This window comes from Osmia bicornis, chromosome 3, assembly GCF_907164935.1.
Source record: "Osmia bicornis bicornis chromosome 3, iOsmBic2.1, whole genome shotgun sequence".
Taxonomy (NCBI): Eukaryota; Metazoa; Arthropoda; class Insecta; order Hymenoptera; family Megachilidae; genus Osmia; species Osmia bicornis.
This window is the reverse complement of record NC_060218.1, coordinates 4,173,460-4,187,555: the sequence shown is the minus strand read 5'-3', so window position 1 is coordinate 4,187,555 and position 14,096 is coordinate 4,173,460. Positions and strand designations below refer to the sequence as shown.

General features: G+C 47.6%; 1 protein-coding gene across 6 annotated transcripts in view; it reads right to left on the bottom strand.

The window, feature by feature from the left end:
• The window catches only part of LOC114871226, a 230,496-nt gene that overhangs the window by 78,292 nt on the left and 138,108 nt on the right, over positions 1–14,096 (bottom strand). For all 6 annotated transcript variants that reach the window (XR_003788540.2, XR_003788541.2, XM_046285060.1 and 3 more), the window contains exon 6: positions 5,117–5,306. Coding sequence is in view for 4 of the 6 variants with exons in the window: in XM_046285060.1 (XP_046141016.1) it covers positions 5,117–5,306 (190 nt within the window). In the remaining 2 variants the exon portion in view is untranslated. The remainder of the gene's footprint in view (positions 1–5,116; positions 5,307–14,096) is intronic.

The following is a 14,096-nucleotide window of genomic DNA, read 5'->3' as shown; positions in this document are numbered from 1 at the left end:
GCGGAAAAATAACATTTTTCAGTCAAAAGCAGAAGCGTCTGAAATATACTCCGTCAAGTAGTCAAGCCTGAAAATAGTCAGACGTCGCGAGACGATAAACGATATTCGTGATTCGCGTCGCTGTAACCGGAAGACCGTTAATAAATACGCAAATGGAGGAGGTTTGATGTCCAATAACGGTTATTCTTCCAACGTTTTGACACGCGTTATTTGATTAATCGTCGCAACGAGGCAATCGTTGAATCAGGAGAGCGAGAACGAGCTCGGTAACTTCGCGCATCGTTGGAGAAGCTGTCGAAAGAAAGAAACGATGACACGTGGATCGATATTTTCTATGGGTACTCTGGCAACGAAATAATTCCTCGGTTCGCTTTCTCTTGGCCGCAAAGCCGTTACTCGTGCAGTCCGGCAAAATTTCATTTCACCCCCATTGAAATCCGATCAAAGCTCGTTCGCTAATTAAACGCTTCTCCGGCCAACGGATCGTCATCGTGCCAAGATATATTTGCCTCGTGGCGATGATGGTCGCGTTGCATCGACCGCACGGCTAAAAAACCGACGTGAAAACGGTTCTAGCTCCCGTAATTACCCTCGACATACTCTTCTCGCCTCTTTTGTTCTCATCTCCGATTGCGAGCACGTTTTTACATGGAAAAATTTCGCACCTCCCTCTTGCAATTTTCCGGTTATTATCCTTACCTGGATTACTTCACCGAATTTACTATGCAGACGAAATGGGACACCTGTTTTTAGATTCCACGTTTTTCCAGCTGTTTTTGAAAACAATCAGTTCGATAAATTAACATGGATCGTTGAAGAGATAATTCCACCAAAAGCAGTCCAACTAAATCAGAAGGTTGTTTAGTTAGACCCGAATTTCCTCGAGCAAACTGCTTTGTGGGAGTACTCTATCACTAGACGCAAAATCCTTAATTATTATGCAGCAAAGCAAATCAGGAATTCGGATAATGCCAGCAGTCGAAACTGGCCTGCACACTGGCCTCGTACGTAAGGCTTTCTATGGAACGGTTACGGAAGGGACCGGAGGAGTCCCTAAAACCGCAGTGACCTCCAATTATCCTGTGGGTACCACGTGGCCCACGTGGTACCCATGCTCCCTACGGACTGTCCGCAAACACCCCTATATGTCGGTCTTCTAGCTGCCTATAACGCCCCTCGGATTAATTCATTATTAAAATAACCCTATCGGAGAGAGCTTGTTATCGTCCTTCATTAAACCGGAATCGCGTGAAATCGAATTAAAAATCCCACCGTGTAAAATTATTTTCACCTCGTGAATCAATTTGTCGACCACCAGCGGTGGATCCATTGAAAAATTACCTGAGAATCGATCGATTTGTATACGACTCCGTCGATTTGCTGTACAAATGCGAGCTTCAAAGAGGGTGTTGGTCAACCAGGACATGACGAATCGTCCCTTCTATCTCAAAGATACGCGCAATTGACCAGGATTCAGTGAACTTGGTCCAGGGTTTGTGGTTCGGGGGTAAAATCAAAAGCCCTCATTAGGTATTCCGAGGTCAGAGGATGGCAAGGGTGTCCAGCTTCCCTTTCGTCTTGCACCCAAGCCCGGCTAAGACCGGACATTTCAATAAACCCTGGCAAACGTGTGGGTTTAAGCCGCTGACTGCGACGACCCCCGTTCTGGTCAGCAACTTCCTCTTCGATCAAATTGCGCATGTCCCCCGTGTGTCTATCTTCCGGGCATACCGGAATAACGACGATCGATCGATCCTCGTCTCATTCTGTTTCTCACGAAAACGTCGTGCACTTATCTTTTCGGTAAATGTACCATAGCGAATAGAGGAGTTTAAGCCAATCTACCGTCGTAATAAATTAATAAGGGATGGTAAGCGGTAGTCGAGCGGCATTCAACAGCCCATAAAACTTTCTTTTTCCCCGGGTGACGATGCTGTTCCCGCCTCGATTCTCTCGAATTAGCGAAAATGATTTCCGGGGAAAACTTTCCGCGCCTTCCGTCCACGGTCACTTTCTCTCCCCCGTGAATCTATCTCCCCTATCCACGGGCTATACGATTGGCGGACGTTTCGCGTCCGCGACCCCTTCTGTTCCGTCGCTAAAATTCGATCTGTCCCCGGCGTCGACTCGTCGTCGAAATAATCCGACGGAGAAACGAATTACATCGACTGATTGGAACGAGCTCGAGCAGAAGCTCGACGCGAGCGTTGTTAACAAACTTCGTTAACAAAGTATAGGGAACAACGTTTTTCTAGATCGATCAGCGGAAGAGGTGGACACGGTCATTCGAACCGATGGATCGTGAACGACGAAATGGATTTGTTGATGAACTTTCGTGACAGCACATTTTTCATCGTGCTTCGACGTTCCTTTAATATGCGGATGAATACTAAAGTTGGCAACGTTGATTAAGCAAGGAAATTAATGTTTTCAGTTTCCCCTTTTCTGGTGTCATTTCAAAGTTTAGCCAAAGTAAATATACTATGGTAATAATATCTAATGAATGTAATGCTTTTTCGAAGTAAAGTGATTTGAAGAAAACGGGATGTGCCAATATTTTCTTGACTAGCAATATATTATTCTTCCACGCGAACGGAGCGAGAGAAAATGGTGCTCGAGTTTCTCCGTACCGGCTTTAAAACTTCATTTCCCAGCTTTCATTTCCGACCCCCGTTGTTCCTTTCCGGTGGATCAGATGTAAGAGGCCATACGTCTGCGCGTATTCTTTTAAAGACGATCAGGTCCTCGTAACAGAGTACCTGCTTGTTTCCCGGATCCGAGAACCACGACCATCAATGATCACGCTTCATTTCATCCTCCTCCTCTCGCAAACTCCCTACCTTTTTCCCTTCCGACCTCTTGGCTCGTGGCTCATTCCGCCTTCTTCCCGTTCGACCAACCAGTCCCGAGGAAAAAGAGGAAATAGCCGGTACACGCTCGTACGAGCCCATAAAAATCACGCTCATCCTCTTCAACCTCACCCCCACACCCCCGCCCTACTCATCCAATGGATTATTGACTTTGCGTTTGTCGGAGTCGCGTCGGACGAATCTTTCTCTCGCTCCTATCGCCACGTCCCTAGCAATCTTCCGAGCCACGGTTTTTCTTTCGCAGATTGAGGCCACACGGGTCGCATATTGGATCGAGATTCGCCGGAAATCGGAATGTTTTCCCGTCGACCCACGGCTGGACCTTCTGGAGCAAGAAACATATCTCCAGAACCTCATTGAAATTTCTTCGTTCGACAAATTTGTTCCACGACCCCTTCTTTTTTTTCTTTCATAAAGATAATTATCCTCTTGACACTAATTTTGAATCGTCCTGTATATTTACGAAAGAATACAACTTTCAAAACTACCGAGCGTGTGTTTCTTTTCAGTCGAGCAACATTGCGCTTTGGAGGATAACGAGACGAATAACGGCACGCAGGTAACTCGCACGAATTACGTGTAAAAAAAGGGTGAAATAAATGAAAAAGAAGGAACATCGTTCGCGATCGTCGGGCACGTTCAGTTTCTCGCGGAACGGGACACAATTTGCCGGGCAAATGATGCTGCCGAGTTGAAACAGGAGTTTGTACTTAAATGATGAAACCAGAAGCGCAGCTTTGTCGCGTCGGCTTCGGCCGGTACCAGCGGCGAGTGGAAGCCAAATTGGAAGCCGACAGGACGGCACGAAAGTACCAACGACCGCCAACGAACAGACAGACAGACGGACAGACGTGGATGGACATAGAGACGGCCAGCAGCGTTGCTGAAATCTCTCGTATTCGGTAAAACGCTTACACGCCGACGAGGAACCGGACACTGTCGGCTCGAGCAGAGACGACTCTGCTCGAGCAACTAAACGAGCAGAAAGCCAAAGCAAAGCCACGTTTGGCCAGTATTCGACGCGCTACCGGACGGTTTAATTACTCCCTTCATAGACACGCTAAATATTCCGGTGTCTCTGTGAGACGTTTTCGCTGGACCCGCGCGTGCCGTCATAGAAAGCGATAATTACGGGACCAAAGCTACCTTCCATGGACGGCCGACTTATTTCGTCCTATTGATCGTTCATGCTCCATTTCGTCGGGCCGATAAGAAAATTCAGCTTTTATTTAAGTTCGCAAAGACTTCTACTATCCAGTCAAACTCGATATTAGCCTATCAAAGGGTTAAAGGAGACAGACTCGACTATCGGTTCTCCTCCCCCGTTCTCCCGAGTTCGTAGTTCGCCCAACATTTTAACCCCGTTTTAATTAGTTTCACCGGCCGGTAAACAAGCCCTTATTTCTGATGAATTAATTTTCAACAATTCTGCCATCGCTGGTATACAAGAGCCACGGTTCATTGCAAACATCGCATCGTTTTTATTCCGCGAGGAGGTTCTCGTAACGAGCATCCCCTTTCGTGTAATACTATCCGGAGTTCGTGGCTTCCGGATATTTCTAGGACCCGATACGGAGGAAACAAGCTTCCAACAATGTCGAAGTTATTCTATCGTCTAGAACGCGGTTAAAAATGGAAAGGATTCTTTTTGAAAACGAAATTACTCTGCACCTTGAAAGTTCATCGTTTTCTACTCGGTTTTCGACTCTCCCGATTGTCTCCAGTTTCATCGATCCTCCCATCTTTTACTGCGAATCCTTTGCGCGGCGAATATTCAAGCGGAACGGCGGGTAATCGCGGTAAGAAGGACGCGTCACGATGGAAGAAAATCCAAGCGGGAACGGCAGGAGGAAGAGGAAGAGGAAGAGAGGGCTCTCGGAGTAGGTATAGCCGCGGCTTATAGCGACGCGAGACGCTCATCTGCATTTCAAATGGCGCGCCCTCGCCAAGATTTCCACGGGACACTCCGACGCGTTCGAACGGCAGCGAGTAAGCGTGCATTCGAATAGCTGAGAGGTAGACGGAGCCGTGCAGGGAGGTCGTGTCGCGTGTACGATGGAATCCAATACGGATGGATTCGAATCCAGAATGGGTCGCCGCGAGCTCGTTTGCACCCTTACGTTACGCTTGATCTAGTGCAAACGAGAGCGGCACGGAAGCGGAGACCGAGAACGATTCCGCTTTGGTTACATTTACACGCGTCGAAATTCTATTCGACGTTGAATTAACGTTGCTGGATAACTTACCTTGCCGACGCCGGTGAGCTCCTTCACGCCTATCCTCCGAAGAAGAGCGGGCGGCGCGGGTGGAGGTGACTTGAGGAGGAGGGCGGCGTATCCATTGGGGAAGATCGGTAATTCATCCGATCCGATGTTCTCGTCACCGGAACGACGTCGACGGTGAGGACTCGACGAGAGGTTCAACTTCTGGGCTGCTCTGAAAAGCAAACGGAATCTGTCGTCAGAATTAAATCGCATGCTCAGCTCTCATTTTGTTTTTCTTTTCAACATTCTTATAAATAACGAGTTTAGCCGAGTGAAACTATTAACAACACAGGTGTTAACTCGAGGCGGTAAAGTTAACGAGCGAGTTACACGGAAAAGTTGGAGATAAGAGTGCCATTAACGTTTCCAAGTTCCGTGCACGGAAGTTGACGCGCGCGATGAACTTTTCACGTGGAAGAATTCAGCGTCAAGGTTGGCGGGCAGAAACTCTATCTAGAGGAACCGCTTAAATCTCAGGAGAACAGAGCTGGTTCGTTCGTCTCGAACGCTTGCTGCGATGCCTATCTCGCAGATACGGAACGGAGCGTAGGAAAGGGTCGCCGGATTCCGGAAGGTATGTGTCTCGAGGGTGACTGGGTGACATACTCCGTGGGGTAGGCCGGTAATCAGCGAAGGTAATGTGCCAGAACCCTGTACGCGGCAGGGTACCGCGTTTAAAGGGGTGTATCAAGAGGAAGAGAGACAGGGTGAAGAGGTGTAACGGTGGTACCATCGGGGCTCACTTTTAGCGGGGGCGAAGGTACGGTTCCATGCTCCCGCAACCCTCGGGCCTCGTTAACCCACGCTCTGTGAAATTGGAAATACCAACGAGAGAGCGAACTCTAACCCTGTCTCTGCTTCTCTCTCTCGTTCGTTTACGCCTCTCGTTGCGCGTTGCGTTGCGGTATACGCGTGCAAGCGTTTGCGACCACCCTATGGGTGCGACATAAAAAATAGAAAGGGCCGAGGACAAGAGAGAGGGACACGGACCAGTTATCAAGGTTAGCCGTTACACGACTTCCGGCCGCATTACGTCCGAATAATCCGCACCGTTTGCCGCTCTTCTCTATGGACCGAGGCTAATAGTCTCGCGAGAAGATACGCCTCGTGCCAGCTAACGCGAATCGTATTTCTCCGCTTTTTCATTTCTTTTTTTTAACCTGACCTCAGCCCGACTACGCGACGTGGAAATGTTCGTCAGCCTACTGAATCAGCACGTTTGGTCAGCTCAATTTATCGCTGCATAAAAGTACACGTGACCGCGTCATTTGAATTTCACGTTTCAACGCGTTGTTTAAAGTAACAATGGTATCTGAAACGATCGTTCTACAGGTCGGTTTAACAACCCGAATGCACGGTTTCTCGCTTTAACGAGTTGTCAGCCGCGAAATCATCGCTACGTAGAATCGTCCCCGTTTCGACTTTTATGCCCGCTTTAATTATTTCGACTCCCGGTGTCGGACTCGAGAGCCGCGAAATTTTACGAACCGGAACCTCGCCGGACGGATATCGCTGCTCGATATTCACGAGAGCTCGTTTTTATCGTCGCTTCTTCCCTCCGCGTGTTTTTTATTTTTTTTTTTTTTTTCGGTTCGTCGCTGCTGATTTTTCAGCCACGCTCGACGATGCACAGAGCTGACCGATCGTCGTTCTCCACGCTCGAAACGACAACAATTCAATCGATTTTTAACGAACGATCGCGCGGACAGGAGGTAGAAGGAATCCGTTCGCTCGGAATAATTGGCAGCAATTCTTCGGATGACCGTCGATTTCAACTCGCGACTGAGAGACGAAACGAATGCGAGAAACTTATTTCACTCGGTCAAATATTTAAACGGTGAAAGTAAGTTCCGAGTCGGAGGGAAACTTGGGATACTTTGCGACAGCCAGACGCCAGAGTCAACAGTATGATCGAGAAAATGTAGTTACGAGAAGGTGTACGCTTCGTGCGTCGCTTTTCTTTCCCGTTATACAGAGTCTACTTAATTAAATCTCTTAATATTTATCCCCGCTACCGGAGAATATCCTTGGAAAATTATAACGAGTTTCGATACTCTGCTTACTCTTTAACCCTTTGAGCGACAAAGTTACCTAATGAGAACCTAGAGCGAATTACTTTTGCATTTCCATTAGCAACGATAGAAGAAAAATTACGCTTCTTTTTCCAGGTTAATTAAGAGCTGAAGGAATATTTATGCTGTTTCAACATTTTGCAAGGAGATGAATGTACCCTGCGTTGAAAATTCCAAGTAAATAGACTGGAGTGACACTCGGATTCCCTTTTGGACCATGTTCCATTAAGAACGTAGCTACGCGAACGCAGGACCGAAACACGAACGAAGGTTTTTCCCTGTTTCGAGGGAAAAATCAGTCGTTTCTTTCATCAGACCGGGGAATCTGAAAACGAAGCGTAGCAACTGGGAGACGCAGGTGCTCGTCGCGCAAACGCAATCTACGCATCAATCACGAGGAACAGATGTGTACTGGTTCCCGTGTGTTCTCAATCTTCGGCGAAAAGTCATTTTCCCGTATACATATAATCGACCATCACCTGCTGTATCACGAATAAAATCAAAATACCTCTTAGCAAGATGGTACCGGAACAAATATTTTCTATTACAATAGTTGTCTTTTCTAAAGAAAATTAAAATTACAACATTGCTATTTTAACGCAGAGGAAAATATTGAAACAAACGCAGCCAGTTCGCTATTTGCCGCGTTACTTAACGCGGGATGCGAGCACCATCGATCCTGGCTGTCGCTGACAAAGTGAATGAGTTAAAAGGCATTAAACCGGCGTACGCTATAAAAATGTTCCCGGGTAATCCGATTGCAACGGCATCGATCACGCCGTCGCTGACCATGGCCCTACGTTGACGGATCCCGTCAGGAGAGACTCTCTGCTTCGTTCTCGCCATCATAAATTTTCCCTGCTTTTTTTCCCTTCTCCTCCTGATTCTTTTCCTCTTGTCGCGACGCGGCTAACACCGAAAGTATCGAGAAGCACGCGGAGGGGTCGGCTGCTCGTAATTCGCACGGAAATTACACGCTTAATTCGCGATGTTATTTACGAGCGAGCGGACACTCGCGCCCTAGCCCTCTCCCCTCCGCCCTTCGTACGAAACCGTCCCATTCTACCCTTGGCAACTCGCCACGTATCTCGGCTTAATCAAGGAAATTATGGCGCGAACCGCTTTAAACGTCGGGGGCCGTTAGTAAGGTCGCATATCTCCTGCTTTGCCGCGACTGATACGCGGCTGGCTACGAATTAAAAACTTCGGAAAAGACGTAGCACGCGAGCAACACGCCCAACTATACCGAGAATACACCAACTACAGCTTTTTCTGCTCGGGGCTCTTTTTTCGGAGGGCGGGTCCGGTTCGCTAGCCAGCCGACAGGAATTGATTAAGGTAATCGAGGAGCTCCGTGATTCGAGAAACTGAGAGGAGTTGGTTCTTTGCACCCTTTTTACTGCCTAAACCCTTATCACCGTTGTTGTATGCCTTATCATTTGCGTGAAACTTATACAGGAGGGTGGTTTCTTAAATCGATCACCCGGAATATCTATGAAACTGTTGATATCAAAATCATGGCTCCAAAAACCTTCCGAGTCACATTTTCGAATGGACGAGGGAAGGATTACAGAAAGAACCCCTCTTGATTGTTTCGAACGATCGAAGTGTGAACGCACACGCTTCGCTTTGGAAAGAGGAAGAGATTGTTGAAAAAGCACGGAACGCGAAGGTAATGCGAGAATCTGATGAAAACGTGGACAGGATTTTTCACGGATCGATTATGGCAATTCAATCAGGAACGTCAAGTAGGGGGAGGAGGATTTGTCGTTCCAACTCGAATGCGGTTTATCCGGACTTCCATCCGCGCCCTCTCGGATGTTCTCCATCCATCCCTCCGGAATCCTCGGTGTTTTCTTTCCGTTTCCGGCCTACTGGATGAAGGAGTTTGATGGGGCGAACGAAAGGGTTGGCGAGCCGGGAAGCTACAAACCGTATCGCAAAGTTTGTCCGATTTTCATGGTTGAATATTAGAACAATTTTCTCTCCTCTTTCCTCGTCGAATTCGCAACGGTTCAAGTAAACAGGGTGGCCGGGAGAATCGTTTAACTAGCCCGACCGTACGTGTGCAGCTCCCACATTGTAAATCACACGGGATACCGGGAAACCTTTCGAAACGATCGGGGAAGAAGCTGAGAAAGGGAAAGGAACGCTGGTGTCTCAGCTGTTCACCGCGTAGCAGTTCTGATTGAATTGCTTCCGCCGTTTTCTCGAGTATAACAAACCCGTACGCTCTGACGATTCGTGTAAACTCGACTTCACCTACGGTCCGATCCCTTTTCATACGAGGAATTCACAACCTGTCGATATAATTTCCTTTCTACCTTGCTGAACGTGGACATTATTGCCCAGTTGGATACACACCACCAGAGAGATTCTAACTTACAACAAATTCACGTCGTTTCTTATGCTATTTCTAGCCACCAGTGACGTAAATTTACCTGGTTTCGTAAGATTCTAAAACGCGTCGACGTCAATAACTGTGAGGATCAACGTTACAGGGTATAAAATCGCGTGGTATCGCGACGCCCGTCACTCGACGCAACGTTTATCGATAAACGTCGTGGCGATAAAGGTGGAAGGAGGGATGATTCGCAACGGCGTCGGAGCATGGTCGAAGGAAAAAATGAAGCGAAAGCACCCTGACGCTCGCGCGAACCGACCACCAAGCCAAAGGCGGAAATTGCGGGGAGGGGTACAGATGGACCGAACCCCTTGACGAGTCCTTCAGCGAGCCGGCTCTTTGTGATCCTACGGCAACCCGATGCGTTTCATTCTGCAGACACATTACGCTTGAATTGATAAGAACGAAACAGAAAGGAACGCCAACCTAGGGAACCCGAAGGGAGAGGGGGGCAGAGACGCATCCCCCTTTCGATATACACGCCAATGTACAGTCTCTTTCAGAAAAATCTTGTGTACAGAATATGAATGCAAAATAAAATATTTATTTAATTCACCCATTCTCAAATTATTTGATGATTTCCCCAAAAAATTATTCCATTCTAATTTTGACTCCGCTATTTTTAACTCTAACGATGAGATTTTATAAATATCGCAAATACATTGTTGTGAAACAGCCTGTATGTACACGTACGTGCACGGGAACTCGCCAAATTGATGTATAGGGAAAAGGGATGAGCGGGAGAGGCAGCAATTCCTCGTCCATCAACGGCGCCATGCGAACAGGGAGGATAGTGCAATGAAAAAAAAAAAGAAGAGAGAAAGCCGCGTATTTATCGGTCATGGAGGAACACGAGTGAAAAGAAACGAACCGACGGAGCCGCGAAATGAAACAAGATTGGAAAGGAGAAAGAAAAGAAAGGAAAAGGGTAGCGACTGGCGAAAAAGTAATCTCGCGGGGGTCGTGAAATATAGTAAGGCGGTCGCCTCGAGAGGGATCCAGGATGACATCGCGAAGCACCGTGACGGCCGATCGGTTCATTTCACGGCACGTTACACGCGTAATTTTCGAATATTGTCCTGATTTATTCGTCGCATTAACGGTGGAGGGCCGAGAAGGGATATCTTTCGGTGACTTCGTTTGCACGATCATAAATATTCGAGGAAGCGACGAAAGGAGAGACTCGGAATGATCCAAACGAGCGCGGGCAACCGTGAAAATCTGATTTGTGTTAGGGAAAAGTTTGATTGCCGCTGCTATCGATGGACGTCTCTTTTCCACGACTTCCAAGTCTCCTTCCAACAGACTTTATCGCGTTAGGAGAATATCTGAATTCCTTCTGACACTTGTAAATTTAATTTCCTATCATGATCTATTGGATCGATCCATTTAAAGTCACTGTTTGCGGATAAAGACAAAGTTCTTAGCCAAAGGAGCAGCTATTGAACCGTTAAAACGTCGAGGCAATTTGCAAGATTCGAAATTCATGGAAAGGAACCGCAACCCCCTAAAGTTAGGTCCATTCTATGGAACGGCTAATGGTCTCTGGAAGATCGACGATTCGACCGGATCGTCGTGGCTGAAAACTAGCTACGTCACTGCACACGAGTGTGTACACACGTATGTAAATATACAGGCGGGCAACCACTTCGAAATGGTTGGCGAACAAGCGTTCACAAAGTTCGCGGAAACTTGTCGGAAGAGTTATTTGCAGCGTGCAGTTCCGCGCAGCCGAGAGAAATATGAACGTACCGGGTAAATCCGTGTGGCCTTTTACCGTGACAGCGTAAAATCTTCCGGTCCAGAAACAACGTCGTTCCATTCGAGACGAAGTCCCGGTGAAACTTTCCCTCGTCTTCGCGATGCGCGACTCGAGTTTCGCGGGACTCGCGCTCTGCTCGCAACAGCTTCTTCTCGTTCGTTACGTCAAAGATAAATTTCGCGAGGCAATTCCGTCGCGTTTTAACCGTCGCGCCGATTGAAACGGTCCTCGGTAAATTAGGACGAAGAAATATTAACCGAAGAATTGATAAATTGGTTTTGGCAGAGAAAATTTCGACTCCTTGAACAGCGAGGGTCGCAGGGCTCGAAGGGAGCGGGCATTTATTGGGCGGATAGAATTTTATTGGCGCAATATCGAGTAACTTTCATTTGTCAACAGTGACGATGCCCGTTGGATGTCGGTTCTCTTCAAAGCGAGAGCCAGTCACATGTCGGTGGGACGAATAAATTTTCGATAAACCGACGTCGACGGGCGACGATCGCTCCGATTTCACTGTCCCGACGACGCGACGGCGCGTATCGAATTTCCGTCGTCGAAATAACGCTGAAATATATATGCCAGCCACGTGACAGGGACACGTCTGAACACGGGATGCTTCGAAATAAGTCGTAACCCTCCAGTCGAGACTTTTAGTACGTATCGAAGATGTTAATCCTTCATTTTTAAACCCTCGAAATTTGATTACAAAATTGCTTGATTGCAAGGGGCAATAGGGGTAGTTTATTCGAGGCTTTCCATTCGATTTTTTGAACATTCCCAAGGGGATTTTGACTGAACCACGTCCAAGGTCTAGGTGAACACGTTAACAAGTCGGAAGAGGGAGAAAGAAGTGCCTCTTCTTAGATCAAGGAAAGCGTCGAAGCTTCGAAATATCGAGGGGTCGGAGTCTGGTTAGCATAATGTCAGCCGGGAGCGACGGCAAGAAAACGGCAGACAGGATCAGGTAAGACGGTGAGGAATTTCTTAAAAATGTCAGACAGGACTTTGGAAGGGTGGAAAGTCACGCGTTCTATACGGGCCGCCATAAAATTTCACGTTATCGACAGTCTGGGAGAGGCGGTACGCGGATGTAAGCGGGAAAATATCCCCGTAGGCGCGACACCAGCTCGCTTGAAAGTCTCCTCCAAGTATCGCTGCGAATTGCCCGCTGGTAATGCCGCGGAATTTTAGAAGCCATTCGACGAGTCGTAACATTCATCATTTTCGCTATTATGCGTTTATTCTTATCGTGCAAGAGAAATTTCGAACGATACTATTCAATATATACAGGACGTTTGGTATTTTGAACGACCCTGTATCTTATAGACGTTCGCGTTAGCTTTGAAACGTTTTATATGATTATCAGTTACCGGAAGTCGACTTACTAAAATATCGTCGATCATAGGAAGTAGTAGTTTAAAAAATTAAAATTGAAATAATGAATAATACTTATCGCGATATGTCGTACCACAGATTTTTAATCGCGAGTAAAATATAAAATTATAACCAACTATACAGGGGTAACTTATTGCAGATGGATTCCACAAACTATGAAATAAAAAGCTAACCCGTTGTGCTTCTATTTCCACGTCTGCCACGTACCCAGCCTATTTTCCTGTCTCTTCCATCATGAAGGTACAAACGCGTTCCTTTGTTCTTGAGAATGAATCGACCACATTTGTATCAGTCGTGCTGATTCGAAAAAACTTCGCAATCCGACGATTTGCAGCAAAACGGCCCTCATTCGTCTTCCGATAGCTCTCTTTTTCCCCAGCCTAAAGTCATTCGATAGACTAGAGCCAAATCTTTCTTCAGTTTTATAATCTGAATCGACCAGTTTGGAAAAATTACATAACACAAAAAGCTAAAATAATTTCGCACGATTACACGAGGACTTAGAGGGAACCGTTCGACTCTCACCTTTCGTCTCCCCGCGACCGCGTCGCGTCAGGAAAAATTTGTTCCCGCAGATTCACTGTCGCGTTCGCGAAATATAACATGACCCTTAATGCTAGCCGGGACCCCGTGTAATATCTCTAATGCCAGACCGGGCGAGCTGGAAACGGGACGCGCCTGATAATACACTTTTTCACTCGATCCACCCTCCCGCGTCTCTTTGCTCGCCGGCTTTCGTGCAATTACCTGGCGAGACGCCGTCCATCTCCCGGGAGATCTTGACTAAGGAGTCGGTCGGACAGACTTTACCGGGATCTACGCTCCGGCCCGGCTACAATGTAAGAGTACGCCGCAGCTGGCAGTAGTATAGACGTAGCTGCGGTCAGCCGCGGCCCGCCTTCTGAGTAGTTGAGGCCAAATGTGGGCCGACAGGTGCTCCTTCTTCCAACGGACACAGCGGGAACCGTAGATGAACTTTGCAACCGGTTCCCACTGGTCATCTCGAATAAACGACACTATTGATTTCACCGTTTTCTTATGCGACAGCGAAAACGTTCCGACAGCGAGAAACGAATGTTCGCAGTGTCACGGTGTTGCAACTAGTCACCGAGCTATGCACGGCGATCTTAATTTGCAAACTATTCGCGTAACCGGTGCGGTACGTGACGACAAACTGTCGCAGCTTGCACGCACCCACCCTTCGTACACCCTGGCCGATGCCACAGGGAGACCGATGGAGTCCTGCTGGACACGCAACGTCTACGTGCCAGCACTGGGAGAACCGAGTCGCTTCAACGGCACAATCCGAGCTTCTGTTCGACCCCATTA